This window comes from Miniopterus schreibersii, assembly GCF_964146895.1.
Source record: "Miniopterus schreibersii genome assembly, chromosome: 18".
In the NCBI taxonomy this organism is placed as follows: Eukaryota; Metazoa; Chordata; class Mammalia; order Chiroptera; family Miniopteridae; genus Miniopterus; species Miniopterus schreibersii.
Genome location: NC_138121.1, coordinates 5,503,547 through 5,522,037, shown reverse-complemented (window position 1 = coordinate 5,522,037; position 18,491 = coordinate 5,503,547). Strand labels below are relative to the sequence as shown.

The 18,491-nt window shown below is 52.7% G+C and overlaps 1 protein-coding gene across 1 annotated transcript; it reads left to right on the top strand.

Moving 5' to 3' along the window:
- Positions 1–9,165: 9,165 nt before the first annotated feature.
- On the top strand, positions 9,166–17,869 carry GIPR (gastric inhibitory polypeptide receptor; the record flags this gene model as incomplete). Its single annotated transcript, XM_081120067.1, has 13 exons — positions 9,166–9,237; positions 9,641–9,740; positions 10,287–10,394; positions 10,943–11,046; positions 11,882–11,985; positions 12,180–12,324; positions 13,077–13,236; positions 13,444–13,504; positions 13,840–13,909; positions 14,031–14,119; positions 14,228–14,366; positions 15,893–15,934; positions 16,019–17,869. The coding sequence occupies 13 exons, from the start codon at positions 9,166–9,168 to the stop codon at positions 16,220–16,222; spliced, it is 1,398 nt and encodes a 465-aa protein (XP_080976193.1). The 3' UTR covers positions 16,223–17,869.
- Positions 17,870–18,491: the final 622 nt, after the last annotated feature.

Here is an 18,491-nt window from a genome sequence, read left to right as displayed (position 1 = left end):
TAAGCTTCGCCCCGACTCCGAGAGGAAGATAGGGTGGAGGAAGACACTCCCATATCCCCCAAACGTTCTCCCCAGTCTTTAACTGGATTTCCCAAAAGCCCCCTTGCAAGACTAGAACCCGACCCTAGAATCTGAAATCCACCCGGCTATCCACAAGCGACGCCCTGGAACTCTTATTCTAGCCCAGTTCTTAGAGCCTTTGTTTATAAGATCTAGACCCGCCCCCCGAGGTCTTTACTCCACCCCCAGAATCCTGCAGGGGGCAAAGTTCTCTTTCCGCCCCCAGAGCTTGGCTCAGACCCCCAAGCCGCGAAGGGCTATAATTCTTCCCCCCAGAGCCATTGACCCCGCCTTCCTATAGGTAGCTCCGCCCCCGGAGTTTAGGCCCCTCCCCCAAATCGGTTCCTTCTTAACCTTTCCTTCCACTTTCATGTCAGCCGCCCCTTAGTTTCTCCTCTACAGCCCTTATCTCCCACTTCTTTATCCTGTCCGGGTTTTGACACTGGTCCAGTATGACGCCCGGCCAGCTGGCGGTGTCTGCTGGAGCTAGCTCGAAAGTTGGGGAAGAGGGCCCAGAGTGGGAAGAAATTTGCCTCTGGAAACACAGGACACTGAAAGCACAGGGCTTTGAAATCAGATCCATCTGGGTTTGATTGCTGATTCCACCACTTTCTCGTTGTGACTCTGAGAGTCAGTTTCCCCGTCTGGAAAGTGTGTGTGGGGGGAGGGTCCTCTCGTGCCTACCTCTTTCATTCATTTAAAAATGTCCACTGAGGGGAGAAAAAGGGACATCTGTAATATTTTAAACAATAATGAAATTGAAAAAAATAAAAAATAAAAAGGTCCACTGAGCCCTAGCCTGTTTGTCTCAGTGGTTAGAGCGTCAGCCCAGGGACTGAAAGGTCCTGGGTTCAAATCTGGTCAAGGGCACTTATCACAGTTGCGGGCTTGATCCCAGCCCTGGTCGGGAGGCAACCAATCCATGTGTCTCTCTCACATCTCTCTCTCTTTCTCTCCCTTTCACTCTCTCTGAAAAGCAACGGGGGGGGGGGGGAATATTCACTGAGCCCTGCTGGTGTGGCTCAGTGGTTGAGTCTAGACCTATGAACCAGGAGGTCACTGTTCAATTTCTGGTCAGGAAGGCGATGGGCCTGCCAGATTATGTAGGGCCTTGACGGCTGTGGAAAGATGTTTGCTGTTTGTCACTATAGCCAGCTCAAGCTCCATTGAGGCCACAGATATAAATCATGCATGAGAACAGTGCCTGGCACACAGTAGGCATACATAAATGATAGCAACCCCTATTTATTTCCCAGTGAATACCTACTGTGTAAGACACCAAGCTTCTATTGATCTTAAAAAGAAAAGTTATTTTACCAGTGAAAATGGAAAATGGGGTTATTTGGGAACAGTAAGGAATTGCAATTTGGGACAAGCAAGCTATAGCAAATTCATAGACAAGTCCGACAAACAAAGGAGAGGAATGTTATTTTATGGGGGGAAAAGAGGAAGTTGAGAGGGGTCCTTTTGAATGAAAGTCCATTGGAGAAAAGTCAAAATTCAGGGATTTGACAGTTTCTCGTTGGCTGAGCTGCTGGGGTAGCTGATTTCTTGTAGGAGATGCAATGTACACCTTTTCCTGTTGGGGCTTATAACTGATTATTCCTGTTGAGGACTCTTCTGTTGGGCTGTGGAATTAACAATTCTTGCAATTGACATCAAGTGGTACTGTGTGAGAGCTCCCCCTTCTGGCATCCCAAGTCCATTTTAGTGAGGTTTTCCTTTATTAATTTTCACAATCAATAATGGGTTCAAAGTGATGACCAAAATAGATGAGGGCCATTATCCTATGATCACATTTAACTGTGTTACTGATAAAAACAAAGCAGGAATTCAGATTTCCTGCCTCCCAAACTCCCACTCTCCCACCCTCCACCCTGATGAGCTCAGGTTCTAGAAGAGGGGAAGTCAGACTCCTACATACAGAATTCTGCAGCAGGCTGCAGTGTGCTAAGGGCTCTTATCTGAGTTTTCCCAGAGGACTGTGGGAGCCCAGAAGGGTTCAGATCTTTCCTGATCCATGTGGTGGGGGAGTGGAGCCAGGGTGTGGAAGAGGGAACCACAGGCAGGAGTTTAGGCTGTCAGGTTGTGTGTTCCAGGGGAGGGGGTAAGGGGGTGATACACAAAGATCAGTTAGGCCTTGCCCTTGAGGTATCAGGATCCATGTGAGGATGGTGACCTTGGCCAAATAGCTTGGTATTTATTTCTCTGCAAAATGGGAGTCATCCCAACACCCACTTCCCAGGGGAGAAGAGCAGGTTCAGTGAGCTCATGCCTGTCAAGTGCTCAGCACAGTGAGTGGCTTTTGGGTACAGTTAATGGAGCTGGTTTTATTACAAGTGCTTTCACAGGGAGATGTCAAGGGCAGGAATGGGGAGGGGAAGCTAGAGGATAGGGGGCAAGGCTCAAGGTCATGCTTTGTCTTCTCTCTGTCTCTAGGCTCCCTTCCCCATGCTGCTTTTCTCTCTCAGCTCTGTCTCTCTTTATGTCTCTGTCTGGAAATTGGGTACTTGATCCATCACTTATGAGCTGTGTTACCTCGAACAAGTTACTTACCCTCTCTGAACCTCAGTTTCTTCATCTGGAAAATAGAGATGAAAATACCTCTGCTGCAGGTTTGTTATGAGGATTAAGTGAGATACATACATCTAAAATTCCCATTATTTGGTACCCATAGTTATTATTATTATTACCACTACTACTACTGATATTTGACTTTGTTTTCCTCTCAGCTTCTTTATTATTTTGTCTTTCTGACTATTTCTTTCTTTGTGTTTCTATTCTGTTAGTCTGTCTCCATATTTGGGTCCTTGTCTGGACTCCATGGGGGCAGGGCAAGGGCTAGCTTGGCCACCCAGGTCCCCAGCCTTTCCAAGCCTAGGCCCTGATACATAACAAGTACTCAAAATGAATTGAACCCTGGTCTGTGTCAAACCATGTTGGGCAATACTGGGGGCCCAGCAGTGACTGAGACAGCCCCAGCCCTCAAAGAGTTCACAGTCCAGGAGAGAAAATAATTATTTGTTGAATGAATGAATGAACTAACTTTGAAATGAGCTTGAAAGACTCAGCAAAAATTAGGTGGAGGCATTTGAAGCAGAGAAAACTGTTAGAACCAAGATTGTGGGGGAAGGAGCTGGAAAAAGTTTGAAGAGTTAAGAAGTCATGGAAAGCCCTGTCCAGGCGGCTTAGTTGGTTGGCACTGTCTTGTGCACCCAAAGATTGCTGGTCAGATTTCTGGTTAGGTCACATGCCTGGGTTTTAGGCTCGATCCCTGGTAGGGGCATGCAGAAGGCAGCAGATCAATGTTATGCTCTCACACTTCAATGTTTCTCTCTTCTCCCCTCCTCTCTCCAAAAATCAATAAAAACTGTTCTTTTTTTCCCCCATAGGGTTTTGAAAAACTGATTTGACTTACAGTGAAAGGGAATCATGGAGAGAGATGTTATTGTCTAGATTTTTAACTTATTAATGTCTACCCTGGAAGCCTGTATCTAAAGAGACTGGTGAAAAATTACAGAGGTAAAGGGAAGATTCTTTAAAATTGGGCACATACATCAGAGATAGCAAAGAGTGAGGAGCATCGAGAAAAAAATTGTGACCTAGGAGCTATCTTGAGAAAGAGCCCCATTGGGCTGAGGTCTGGGCTGGCTGGCACAGGAGAACATGGGGAAATATTACTTAAAAAAAAGTCATGAAAAGAAGACTGGAGAACTCAGCAAAAGCCTTGAAGGCCATGGAGAAGAGCCTGAGCTTTCTCCTAAGGACACTAGGGAGCCCTGGCAGGTTCTGAGCAGGAGTGGGACAGGGTCAGGTTTGTGCTTTAGCATGACCTCTCTGACTGCCTGGCTGCCCTATTGGAAGGGTGGCAGGTGGATGGAGGGGAGAGAGGCCTGACTGGGGTAGGAGACTCCAGAAAGGAAGGTCCTGGACCAGAGCAGTGACTGCAGGGACAGGGAAGAGGACCCAGATTCTAGAAACTTGGAGGAAAATGCCTAGACCAGCCTGGTCTCCTTGAGCTAGGAAACAGCTTCAGGGCTCACCCACCACCACCACCAGGGGACAGCCAAGGGTACAGGTTTGAATCTCTCAGTGGCTTCTCCCAGGGTGGGGAGGTTTGCTTCCCAATTTGGAGGTGAGGGAAGGTTTGAACTGTCTGTGGGGCCCCAGATGAGAGCCCCTCTGTTCTCCTGCCCCCATCCTGGCCTCTCTGGCCCCTGGAGCCCCCACCCCACCAGCATAAGATTAAGTCAACACAGACCCGCTGTTTCTGGTCAGGACAATATTTGCCCTCTGAATCTGGGGAGGTTGCTATGGAAATGTGCTGCAGGGGGAAGGGAGAAGCCAGGTGGGGGTGTGCCTGACTGGGGTAGGCACACACACACACACACACACACACACACTGTCCCGAAGAGGGCGAGGGGAGCTCGGCATCTTGCCTCATCTCTGTGTGATCGTGTGGGAGAGTTTACCCCCATCCCCATCTATCTGTGTTCCAAATCTCTCTCTCTCCACCATCTCTCCACCATCTCTCCATCTCTGTCTCTGTTTCTCTGGATACCTATCTCTCTCTGGGTCTCTTTCTCTGTCCTTTACTCCCTCTCTCTCTCTCTCTGAGCTCCCATCTCTATACTTCTCCATGTCTCTGTCTCTCTCTTAGATACCTTGTTTTATTGTTTCTCTCTCTAGGTCTCTGGATCTCTGAGTCTTCGTGCCTCTGGGTTCCTGTCTTTCTCTGGACTGTGTGAGTGTGTGTATATCCCTGTCTCTGGGTCATATGTAAACGTGTCACAAGCTCTCTGTCTCTGTCTCGGCCTTTCTTTGGATCCCCATGTTTGTATGTCTCTCTCAGTCTCTGTCTCTCCATTGCTCTCTCTCACTCCGTATCTCTGTCTCTCTGTCTTTGTGTGTGTGTGTGTCTTTCTGGGTCTATGTCTCTCAGGCCTCCTCTCAGCAGTCCTGAATCTCAGGGGGCTGCTCGGCCTCCCATTTCTGGCCTCAGTCCCCATGGGGCACACCCTCTCCCCATCCCTCTCTGCCTCATTTCTCCTGCACCATCTGCTGGCACTCCAGGCCCCTGCCTGCTCCACAGGCTCTGCTTGGCTGGGCAGCCCCCTGGGGGAGGCACAGGCCCTCCAGCTTCCCCCCCACCACTGCATCCTGAGCTGGGCGCACCGCCTGGTCATTGCTGGGAGGCGGAGAGAGAGGACAACAGCCTGGAAACCCAGGACCAGGGGCAATGGAGGGAGAGAAACAGACAGGCACCCGGCGAGAAGATGGGAAAAGGGGAAGAGAAAGGAGAAAGTTTAAAGACAGGCAAAAAGAGGCTGGTCTCGAGAACGCAAGAGAGCAAGAGAAACACGCAGAGGAGCAGAATGAAGCCAGAGGGAAGAAAAGAAAAAAGACAGCCCAGCAAGCAGGAGAGGAAGACAGACAAACCGAGTGTGGGCCTGGAGAAAAGGGGAAGGAGGATTGGAACTAAAGGTGGGGGGGTGGCATGGAGAGAGATGGACAGCAAGGGGCCGGGCACAGGGCACCGCTGTTTATCTGCCTGCCGTTCCCAGAAGCCCTGAGCATGGGAATTGAGGAGGGCCCATGTGGCTACCCCTGTGGCCTCGCTGTCACCCCCTGATCCTGGGAGACTGCAGAGGACCCCAGGAGGGCTGAGATGGGCTGGGGTCCAGTCAGGAACCCGGGCATCTCCCCTCCTTCCCCCTCTCCTGTTCAGTCCTGTGTCCTCCCAGAGCTGGTGAAGGGCTGCGGGGCTCTGAGCCCAGCATCAGGCTCAGCCCCACAGCTCCTGCCTCAGTCATCTCTCCTCAGGGCCCCATCTCTCAGGATCTCTCTCCCTCCCCCCCTCTTCATCTTCATCTCTCAATGTCTCCATCTCTCAGTTTATATCTCTTCTCTGTCTCTGTCTCTCTCTCAGTCCCTGGCCTCTCTCAGTCCCTGGTTCCTTTCTCTTTCTCGCTGTGTATTTCTCTCTGTTTGGATTTCTTTCTGCCTGTCTCTTTTGGTCTGTCTCTTTCTCTTGGTCTCTCTCATCTCTGTCCCTTCCTGTCTCTGTTCTTTCTTGAACCTTGGTTTCTTTTCCTGTTTCTCTCACCACCTCAATTCCTCTCCACTGCTCCCCCTCCCTGCTAGTTTCTCCCCTCCCCCATCCTAGCCTCCCCCTACCTTCCCAGTCCTAGCAGAGGGACCCTCCCCCCAGGCCCTCTGGGGACGAAGGAGAGATTCCCTCCCAACCCCAGCCTCTCCCTGAGGTGCTGGGCAATCTCAGACCCCTTTCCCTCTCCACCCCATGAACTGAGCCTTTCCCAGGACCCAGAGGGCGCCAGGAAAGTGGGGCAGAGAGCAGGGAGGCCAGCTGGAGGCCAGGAAGTCAAGACCCCCCTCCCCCCTGCCATGTCACTCCCCTCTCCCAGACATGCCTTCTCCTTCCAGGCCCTGGTGCTGGACCTCACGCCACCCCTTATTCCCTAACCCTGCTGGGGCCTCTGGGCCTCAGTTTCTCCTCTGCAAAATGGGCAGACTCCCCTCTGACCCACTTATCTCACAGATCCCAGGGGAGTGTGCACTCATGAATGCTAATAGTATGATTAATGTGCGTGCATTGGTAGTTAGTGTTAAAGGCGGGTGAGGGCGCCGAGAGCTGGGAGGCCATTTCTAAGCCTTCCCCTTACACGTACAGATGTTCCTCATATTTTAGGGTTCCTCATATTTTATTCTTTAATATATTTTAATTGACTCTAGAAAGAGGAGCAGGGTGAGGGAGAGAGATATAGAGAAACATCCACTGAGAGAAACAGTGATCAGCCGCTTCCTGCACCCCCCCTACTGGGGATGGAGCCTGCAACCCGGGCATGTGCCCCAATGGGGAATCGAACATGCCACCTTCTGGTGCATGGGACTATGCTCAACCAACTGAGCCACACCAGCCAGGGCATTCCTCATCTTTTAGATGTTCCTCATATTTAAGGCAGACACTGGAAGTGGAGATTGTGAGATGTGGGGGTCAGTGGTGATTGTGACCATGAGACCGAGTGAGGCCGCAGGTTCATGTGATTGTGAAGTGATGGTGTGTGATCCCATGTGACTTGTGAGCACGGGTGGGGCTGTGATGGAGAGAATTGTGTATCTGTACGACAGTCACACTGCTGGATGTGACCGTGTGAAGGTGAGAGTGTGACAATATGATGCTGGGAGCCTGCGAGAGGGTGTGCCTCAGGACAGCTGGGTACTGTGTGGTGCTGGGATGTGACTGGCCCCTGCAGGTGATTATGTGAAGTGTGGGAAATGATGTGTGAGAGCATTAATGGGTATGGCTGTGTAACATCGTGAGTGGCCTTCTGATTGTATCATTAAAGGATTGTATGACTATGTGAGGAACCACATAACTGTCCTTTATTTAATCAATGATCATTCTTTGAGCCTCTCTACTCTGTGCCCAAACCTGTACTGAGTGACAATGGGGACCCAAAGATGCCTGGGCCCTGTCTTCATGGGGCACACAGGTCAGTGGTAAAGACAGATGGTGTCTGTGACGTGACCTAGTGATTGTGTGAATGTATGTGACTGACACAGTGTCACTGGAACTGTGGAAAGTGGTGATTGTGTCACTGTGTGAGTGCAGGGGTCCACACCTGAGGATATGTGGCTATGGGTGCCTGTGGATGACCGTCAACCTATGGGTGAGAGACGTTGGCTCTCTGGGTGTGACTGTAGATAGTACGACTGTTACTGAGCGTGAGGAACATGTTCTGTGAGGAACAGTGTGTGACATTCCGTGCCGAGCCTCTCTGTGTCTCAGTTAATGGGACTGTGTGCGACAGTGCATGTGTCTGCATGACTGCCTGAGAGTCTGTGGGCGATGGCTGGGTGGGAGAGCGTGAGAGACTGTGGGGGGGGGTCCTCAGGATGATGGCTCCATGACTGCTCTCCCATGTGACCCTGAGTGCCGGTGATACTCACAGGCGACTGGCGCCCTGCTCCCCTAGAGGTCCCCCTTCCTGTTCCCTGGCCAGCCCTAGCCCCGCCCCCTCCCACCACTACAAGCTGTCACCTCTTCAGAGCCCAGGAGGCGGTGGAGGCGGCAGACAGCAGCAGAGACAGCAGCAGGACAGGTGAGGGCTCCCTGTCCCCTGACTCCCTCTCTCTGGGTCCCTCTCTCTCAGCCTATGCCTTTGTCTCTATCTCCCTGCGCCCACAGTCTCTAAGCTCCTGTCTGTCTGTCTCCGGGTATCTTATCTTCATCTCCAAGTCTCCCAATCTCTGTCTAACCTCTAAATAGCTCTGTACCTCTGTTTCCCCCGTTGTGTGGTCTCTCTCCATGTCTCTCCTCATCTCCCAGTCCACATTTCTGTCTATTTCTCTGCCTTTTGGTCTCTGGTCTCTCGCTGTCTCTCTGCCTGTATCTCTGTCTCATGCATCTCTGACTGTGTCTGGGCTGGGCTGAGATCCTCCCTGCCTCTCCTTTCCCTACGTGGTTCAGAGTTAGATTTCCAGGCACGAGGGTCTCTGCAGACCTACGCCCAGGGTCTGACGCCTCTCTAGACCCCAAGGGGAGTGATGTGCCATCAACTCTGGGCTTTACCTACGACGGGGAAAGTTTCATAAGGTCGGGTTTCCATCCGCAATTTGAAAACCCTTTGGGCTCAGAGAGTGGGAACTCCGAGGGTCATTTCAAGCTCCGTGCCTGACAGTTTCTGTGCCCTCCCCTCCAAGGTGGTCCCCAGGTTCACCTGAGTCTCTACGTCTAGACTCCGAGTGACATTAGCACTTCCGTCCAGCGCAGCTCTAGGGCAACCACGCCCTCAGCAAACATCCCCCCCTCCCCCCTATCACCACTCCAGCAACTGCTGGGGGTGGGCCCGGGAATCACGTGTCAGATCCCAGCCCCGTCCCCAACCCCCAAATCAACATGGGGGGCGGGAGGGGGGGCGCTGCCTTGGGGTCTGCGTGAATCCGGAAGCCGGGTGGCGCTGGGGCTGGGGCGGGGGACGGGGGGCGGGGAGGCGGAGGCTTCTGACTCTGCCCTCGGACCCTCCAGGCCGGCTGCTCCTGCGTGACCTGACCCTTCGACCCCCATGCCCCGCTGCCTTCACCATGGCAAACTGTGCCCCCTGGAGGCTGCTACTGCTGCTCTCGCTGTGGGGGCCGCTGCTCCAGAGGGTGGAGGTGAGGACAGAGCTGCCACATGAGTTCAAGGCTTGGAGGGAGGTCTGGGAAAGGTGTTAATTCCCCCCCCCCCGCCCCGCAGAGAGGGTTTTAAGACTGCCCGCTTGCACAGGTTCAAGTTTGGATGGTTGTTTCCAGTCCCCCTTCTTTCCCTCGCAAATCCTCCTGTTGATATCCAGCCACCGCGTCCCTTAATTTTCTTGAAGGTTTTCAGTCCCCCACAGCAACCCCCCTGGTGGTTTCTAGGCACCCCTCAAGAGGTAGAAGAGGTTTCTCAGCCACCCAAGACTCCCGGGCAAACAGGACAGCCCCTCCAAGTACCTCTGGGGTGTCTGGGCCACACGAACCATGCTGGCTGGGAGCTGGGGTCGGTCGGGGAGTCCTCCCTTCTCTTTTTCCGTAGACAGGATCTGAGGGACAGACGGCGGGGGAGCTGTACCAGCGCTGGGGACGCTACCGCCGGGAGTGCCAGGAGACCCTGGAGGCCGCGGAGCCCCCAGCAGGTGAGCTGAGGCCGGAGGCGGGCTGGACCGCCCGGGACGGGGTGGGTGGGAGCCGCGGAAGCGCTGTGGTTGAGCGGAATAGGCTCTGAGCCGCCCTAGGACTAGCGAGCCGGGCCTGAAAGAGTTGTGTGGAGTAGACGTGTCGGGGAGGGCTGGGTGGGCTTGGCCTCGGTGGAAAGGGCCTAGATCTGAGCGGGATGCTACTCAGATTAGTGGGAGGAGCCTGGGAACAAGTTTGAAATGGGCGGGGTCTTTGGCAGGGCTGCGCTTGAAATAGACCGCATGGGGGCGGGGTTTGGGTGGAGCCTGGGAGGGGCCTAGAGGGGTGGGAAGCCAGTGCTTCGGGAACTTGCTAGGTGGGGAACCCAGAGTAGGGCTGGGAGGGTGGGCGGGGCCCTGGGGTCTGGTGGGCGGAGCTGTGGCGATGTGGGGCTGGACCACCTCAGGTGGGCGGACCTAGGGCAGGGCCTGCGTGTGCAAGGGGGAGACGCTTTGGGCACGGGGTGCAGTAGGTCCACCCGACGTCTGCCCCTACGCCCACTCCAGGCCTCGCCTGTAATGGGTCCTTTGATATGTACGTCTGCTGGGACTATGCTGCACCCAATACCACTGCCCGTGTGTCCTGCCCCTGGTACCTGCCCTGGCACCGTTACGGTGAGGTGCCCCCTGGAATGTGGGCCTTTCCTAATACAAAGAGCTCCTAACCCTTGCCCCAGACACCACTTCCCCAAAACTCACCTACACCCCATCTCCTGCTCCTCTCTGTCCATCTGGGTGTCTCCTCTGTCTGTCCGACCCTGGCTGGGTCACCCTGATCCTGGCTCTGTCACAAAATGCCCCTTCTCAGTCTCTTATCTCTCTGAGGACAACCCGGTTCTTGTTTTCTCTCCTTTTTCTGAGCCTGTCTTTGGGCATCCTGGCCTTCCTGTCCTAACCAGCTATGTGGTCCAGGGCAATTTATTTAATTTCTTCATACCTCAATCTCCTCATCTGTAAAATGGGATTGATGATAGTACCAACTTCACAGGCTTCTTATGAATATTAAATTAATACGTGTAAAATTCCATCTAAAGGCTTATCATCACCATCATCACCATCATCATCACATTGGCTATCTCGCTCTGCTTTTGTCTCACAGTCGGTCTTTCTGTCTCCATCTCTCCTTCTCTGTGCCCATGCTCCCCTCCCTCGATTCCTCACAGTGGCTGCAGGTTTTGTCCTCCGCCATTGTGGCAATGATGGCCAGTGGGGACCTTGGAGAGACCATTCTCAGTGTGAGAGCCCGGAGAAGAATGGGACCATTCAGGTAAGAAGAGGCGAGGGATTCAGGTTGGGTGTCCAGGGAGAGGTGAAAAGGCAGCCGCCTCAGACCGAGCCTGAAACCCCTTGTACTGTTCAGGACCCTGGGTTCCAAGTGATAGAAATTCAACTTAAACTTGCTTGATGGATAAAAAAATATCTATTTACTTCTGTGATTAAAAAGTATAAGGCCACATACAGCTTCAGGCACAGCTGGATCTTGGTGCTCAAATGATGTTGCTGGGAATCTCTTTGTTGCTCAACATGTCATGCCTATGTTTTCCTCTGTGCTGGTCTCATCTTTTCTGTGGGGTGGAAAAGGTTTTTCCCATAAGCACCAGGCTCACATGCCACCAACCAAGCAACACTGTGGGGAGATTGAGCTTCATTTTCAGTAGTTCCAGGATAATGTCACAGGACTGACTCTTTTTTTAAATGTTATTTTTTAAATTACAGTTGACATTCAATATTATTTTATATTAGTTTCAGGTGTACAGCATAGTGGTTAAACAATCATATAATTTACAAAGTGATCCCCCTGATATTTCAAGTGGCCATCTGGCACCAAACTTATAGGACTGACTCTTATTGCCCTGGTTTGGGTTATATGCCCACCCTGGGCTAATCACTTTGTGTGTGGAGGGGGTGGTTAGAATGCTCTGATTAGCTGGTCATATGTACAGCCCTAGAACTGAGGGGTGGAGTTAGCCCCACTGAAATAAGGGTAGTTGGATCCCAAAGAGAAAATTGGGGTGCTGGGCAGATAGATGTCTGTCCAGCCCCTTTCCGGGTCTGGGGGAAAAGCTGAGTTCTGTTCCTGTGTCTCCCCCTATACCCCGCAGGACCAAAGGCTGATCTTGGAGCGGCTACAGGTTGTGTACACCGTGGGCTACTCACTGTCCCTGGCCACACTGCTGCTCGCTCTGCTCATCTTGAGTTTCTTCAGGTGGGACCCCCCAACCGTGAGTGGCAGAGGCCGAGGCTGGGCCTCAGTTTGCCCGGTAAGGTGGGTGGTCAGGCTCCACCAGCATCAAGCACCCAATGGCGGTTCTGTGGGAAGGGCTGGGAGGTGGTTTAAGGGGCTCTGTGTCACCAAGGACAGGTCTTCATGGGTCCCCAGACTGCCTCCCAAATCCCCAGGCGACTGCACTGCACTCGAAACTACATCCATATCAACCTGTTTACGTCTTTCATGCTGCGGGCAGCAGCCATCCTCACCCGAGACCGGCTGCTCCCTCCACCTGGCCCCTCACCTGGGGACCAGGCCCCTATCCTGTGGAACCAGGTGAGCATCATCTCTCTCCCTCTCAAATTGGGATTCTGCCTCTTCTGGTGGGTCAAGAGCTTCTTAACCTACCCCCCTGTACTATCAATAGTTTCTCTCTCTCTTGACCACTCCAAATACTTTTGGAGAGGGATTCCAAACTCGGCCTCCTCCATTGTTGACCCTGTTACCTCCTTTATTGGGATTTTCCATTCTCTTTATTATATTACCAACCATTGGACTTTCCACCAATAAGAGAGTCTTCTGTTGGAGGTGAGGCGGAGACAGGATGGGGAGAGACCAACTGGTGGGAGGATTTGGTACTTACCAGGTTATTACTGAGACACTAGAGGCTGGGGGGGGGGGGGGCAGAGCAGAGATAAACTGCCTGGTAGCAACGTGTTAGGAAATTGTTAGGAAGCATGGGGTGGAGGGTCCATGTGCTGGTGGGAGAGGAGTGACGAGATGGGAGAAACCTTTGGGTAGGTGGAGTAGTTGAGTTCAGTTCTTAGGAGATGGGCGGGAGAAACCATATTCGGGGAATTCTGGGGGAACTTTGATAGTGAGATGGAAGACACCAGTTGTTTGAGACGTTAGAGTGGGAGAGGTCATATAGGGTGAGAGAAATGAAACACGGGTACCATCCTTTGGCCATACAGAGTGGGAGAATATTTGATGACAAGATGGGGGTGGAAGGGCGACCAGGTGGAGGAAAGCTTGGAGACACCCTGATGGCCCTGAGTGCCCCCGCCTCCTGTCTGGCCACCCCCTAGGCTCTAGCCGCCTGCAGAACGGCCCAGATCGTGACCCAGTACTGCGTGGGCGCCAACTACACGTGGCTGCTGGTGGAGGGCATCTACCTGCACAGCCTCCTGGTGCTCGTGGGAGGCTCCGAGGGGGGCCACTTCCGTGGCTACCTGCTCTTCGGCTGGGGTGAGCCCCGACCCTGTGCCCTGCCCAGCCTAGCGCACCACCGCTCCCCGACTACCCTGCTGGTCGGCCTCAGGGGGTCTCTTCCTCTCTCTAGGCTTTTGCTTCCCCATCTCGGCGGGGGAATTCCGCGGGTCTTGGGCCAGGCTGGGCCCGTGCGAGTGCTGACAGCTGCGGCGGGGTGGGGGGTGGGGGTCGGGGTCTGCACAGGGGCCCCCGCGCTTTTCGTCATTCCCTGGGTGATCGTCAGGTACCTGTACGAAAACACGCAGTGAGTTGCGGGGGGGCGGGGGGGAGTCTGGGCGGGGCCTGGGGGCGGGGCTTGGAGGCACCTGGGCGGGTGCGATGGAATCGCGGGGTGGTTCTGGTGGCACCTGGGGACCTGGAGGGAAGGTGGGTGGGTGTCTAAAAGAATGGCGGCTTGGGAAAGTTGCGTTCGAGGACAACTGGAAGGGGTGGGGTGAGGGCAGGGCCAGGATAGTGGCAGGCGGGGCTTTAAAAAATGTGGGTGTGGCATTAAGGAAGGCGGGCGGGACCTGGGGAGTGAAAGCGTGACCGGTGCCTCCAGCGGTTTTCAATCTCTTAGCTCTACAACCCCTACTCCAGGTGCTGGGAGCGGAACGATGTTAAGGCCATTTGGTGGATCATACGCACCCCTATCCTCATGACCATTTTGGTACGGCCGGCCCCACCTCCTCCAGGCAGTCCTCAGGGATTTCCCATCCTGGGAAGAGGGGCGCCACCCTCTGCCTCCCAGGACCGGATCAGGCTGGCTCAGCCTCTATCCTTCCCCGCAGATTAATTTCTTCATCTTTATCCGCATTCTTGGCATCCTCGTGTCCAAGCTGAGGACGCAGCAGATGCGCTGTGCCGACTACAGGCTGAGGTAGGGGAGGGTGGGGGTAGGGATGGGGGGAAGGAGAGGAAGAGGGCCGGATGCGAAATGGGGCGCTGGGCCCCGGGCCCCTGGCCAACTGCCGCCCTCTATTTTCAGGCTGGCTCGCTCCACTCTGACTCTGGTGCCCCTGCTGGGTGTCCACGAGGTCGTGTTTGCTCCCGTGACGGAGGAACAAGCCCAGGGGCACCTGCGCTTAGCCAAGCTCGGCTTTGAGATCTTCCTCAGATCCTTCCAGGTGCTCTTTGTGGGTGCAGGCTACACCGGTCCATAGGGGCCCTTCTCCCCAGAGGGCAGGAGGACTGCAGTCATCCTCTGACCTAGCCACTGAGTTGGGTGTGGCTATGGGAATTTGTTCATTCATTCTACACAAAATACTGAGCTGGTGCTGTTCTGAGCTGAGGAAGCAGCAGAGACCAAGACAGGAGGCCTCAGCAGTACTGCCTCTTGGTGAAGATCTAGGGCTTTGAGACCCGACAGGGCTGGGGCCAAATTCCGGTGTCAGAGCTGGCTCTGTGGCCTTCACCTCAGGGTCAGAGCTAGGGCGGGAAAGGGAGGTGCTTAAAACGAAAAATATAAGGCACTCACTCCAAAATTTAAGGCCAGCCCTGCACGTGCTTGCCCTAACCCCAGTCCCCACTCTGCTTCACCTCCTTGGGCCTTAGTTTCCTCATCTCTAAAGTGGGGACAACACTAGTCTCATCCCACAAGCCTGTTCATTTCATTAAATCCAGCAAACATTTTATTGAATACTTACTATGGGCTAAGCACTTTTCCTAGCTCACTGTGGGGATATGGCCAAGAACCAAATGGTCTCTACATTCTAGTGGAGAGACAGATGCTATGCATGGTATATAAGTAAAATATACACAATGGCAGATAGTAAGATGTGCCTATAGGAAAAGCAAGAAAATAGAGGTGAGGATCAGACAAAGGATGGGGTTACAGACAGGGGGTTAGGGAAGCCTCCCTGAGAAAAAGATATTGGAGCAGAGATGGGAAGAAAGTGAGGGAATGAGGGAAGCAGGTACTTGGGGGGAAATGTTCCAGTAAGAGAAACCTCAAGTGTAAGATCCCTGAGGTGGGAGAGAGTGTCTATCATGATGGAGGAAGGCTGGCATGCCTGAAGAGTGGGAGCCAGCGGGAGCAAGGGGGAGATAAGACAAGTAATATATTACCAATAACACATAGAAATAGTTGGTGTGTATTAATTTCTCAAGTAATTTATTATTAATTATAAATTATTTTATATTTATATATGAAACATACAAGACTAATAATTATAATAATTTACAGTGATAATTAAAATTCAGTAAATAATAATTAATCATAATAAACTATTGGTTTAATACTTAATAATGATTATGTAATATTACATGATAATGGCAAGATAAGTCATAATAAGGTTAAGAAAAAGGTTTAACACTGGGCCAGACACTGTAACTTCTTGCAACCTCAATTCTCACAACCACCACTGTATTACCCCATTTTCCAGATGAAGAAAGTGAGACCCAGTGGGGTTAAGCAGCTTGCCCAAGTGGGACAGAAAGTAGGGAAGCGGTTATCACATCCAGGGTGCTCAGCAAACTGGGGAGGGCAAGAGGGGGGCTGGGGGCGCCAGGAGCCAGGGAGGTGATTGCAAAAGTCTAGGCCCTGGGCAGCAGCAGCCGAGGTGGTCTTGGGCCTAGCAAGGGTCCGAGCTCCTAAAGAGGTGTTTATAATTCTGCCCCAACCCCTGATTTAACACCGCGCCTCGTTTGGCAGGGCTTGCTGGTCAGCTTCCTCTACTGCTTCATCAACAAGGAGGTAGGGAGAGCCCCGGCTCGCCGCCCGCGCCCTCTGGCGGCCGCGCCGGGAACGGCGTCCCGACTGAGCGCCGGCCCGTTGCAGGTGCAGTCCGAGGTCCGCCGCGGCTGGCACCGCTGCCGCCTGCGCTGCAGCCTTGGCGAGCCGCGCCAGCCCCGGGAGCCTGCCTCTCAGACCCTGCCTTTGGGCTCCAGAACCTGCCAAGTTGCCACTGGTCGAGTCCCATCCTCGGGGAACCTCCCAAGGCCTGGGGATGAGGCCAGCCGGGTCTTGGAAAGTCACTGCTAAGCACCGGGATTCCTGTGATCACTCAGCATGTATTTATCGAGCGCCTACTGTGTACCAGGCCCCTTGTGGAGGGCACTAGGGAAATGGGGGGAAGAAAACAGCAGACAAACCCCTGCCCTCCTAGAGTTCACAACTGAGTGGGCTTAAGAGACTGTGAAGACAGGACGTCAAGTTATATTATACACTGTGGAATGGCTTATGAAGAAAAATTAGAAGGGGATCTAGGGTGGTCAGGGAGGGCATCTCTGAGGAGATGACATTTAAGCCATACCTGCAACAGGTAGACAGCTTTGGGAAGAACTGACAGGCAAGACTCTAGGCAGAAGGAACAGCACCTGCAGAAGCCCTGGGATAGGAAGGAGCTTGGTGATATTTTAGGAACAGAAAGGTGGCCTGTGTGGCTGAAGCTGGGGTGAGTCAGAGCCAACAGACGGAGAGAAGTGGGCAGGGGCAGAGTTGGGATTTTATTCCAGGTACATTGAAAATTCTTAGCAGGAGCATCTCATGAGCTAATGTGTGTTTTCTAATTTATTAATTTGAGAGAAACGTCAATTTGTTGTTCCACTTATTTATGCATTCATTGGTTGTTTCTTTTTAAAAAGTTTTAATTGATATTTTAGAGAGAAAAATCGACATGAGGGAGAAATATGGATCAGTTGCCTCCTATATGCACCCCTACCGGGGATCGAACCTGAAACCTGGGTATGTGCCCTGGCTGGGCATTGAACTAGCGACCTTTCAGTGCACAGCACAGTGCTCAACCAACTGAGCCACAGCAGCCAGAGCCATTGGTTGCTTCTTGTATGTGCTCTAACAGGGGCTCAAGCTCACAACCTTGGTGCATCAGGACAATACTCTAACCAACTGAGCTCCCTGGCCAGGCTCACGGGCTAATGTTTTAAACAGAGCCTTCCGTCTGCCCTGTGGGGCAACAGATTATTAGGAAGCTGGGAGCCCAGTGAGGAGACTGCAGGCAGGAGATAATGGTGGCTAAACCAGGGTGGTAGCCATGGAGGAGTGTGAAGCAGTTGGACTTGAGCTATTTTAAAGGTAGAACTGAGGATCTGGCAACAGATTGTATCAGAAAGTTCAGCAAGGAGGGAAATCCAGGAAGACTCATAGTAGGTTTGACTGTGGAGAGGAAAAAGAGAGGGAGGTTGTGTTCAGGGTGGGGTGGACCAAGAGTGCTCTTTGGACACGTTAAGCTAGGACTAAAGGTCTGGAGCTCATGGGAGATCGAGTTGGAGACAGAAGTGTGAGCCCACTGGGGTCAAGAGAGGAAGATTCAGTGTAGATATAATCACAGGCATTCAGCTGAAACCTTGCATCCAGAGAAGCCAGGACCACTGCTAGCTGCTAGCTGGGGAGTGTGGCTGCACATTCCCACCCTCCTGGGTGGCCCCCTGGGCACTAGGAGAATTGGGGGTATCCAACAGCCACACTGTAGCTGGACCACCTATACATAAGCAAGACCCTCACTTTTAATCCCCCTCCCAGATACACACTTAAATTCAGTTATTACCCGGGTGTTATTTTCCTCAGGTCTCCAGCTTCCTGGACAAACTCAGTCCTTTAAGTATGAGGTGGCCTTGCTCCCTTGGGGGTTCTGGAAGGGCAAGGTCCTTGTAAATAAAGCATGAGAACAGCTGTGTTTTGTTTTTTTTGGTGTGAGAGAGAATCTTTTGGGCCAGGTCATAAAGGGAAATGACTGAGGTGGGCTGCATGGCTGGGAGTCTGTGATGGCCACGTCCCCTGGGGGTAGCACTGCTCATCTTCAGCGACATGTTGCCATGATAACATGGACATCAACGTGGACATCGTGCCGTCACTCTCCCCCTGCCTAAGAGAAACCCCAAGAGGGAATGTTCATGTGATCTCTTGATGCTTAACTATTTGCAATGTATATAAATAAAATTATGTGTGTGCACACGCACCAAACACTCTTGAGGGTTGCTTCTCTAGAAAGGTACTATTAAGATAAAGCTGCAAGCATTTAATGGCACAGAGGAGGTAACTGGGGGATGCTTCCCTTACTGAACAAATAGAAAAAAAGACCACAAGAAATTTCGAGCAAGGCTGACTCATCGAAAGGCAGGGAGAAAGGAGAGATGGAGTAATGAGTAGCTAGGAAAGATTAAGAGCAAAAACTTTCTGTGTCCAACAGACTCACTTCACATATGGGGAAACTGAGGCCTGGAAGAGGCAGAGGCAAGGCCTCGTCACCTGTGCAGAGAGGTACTGATCCCAGTGCTTGGACCGGTCCCAAGCC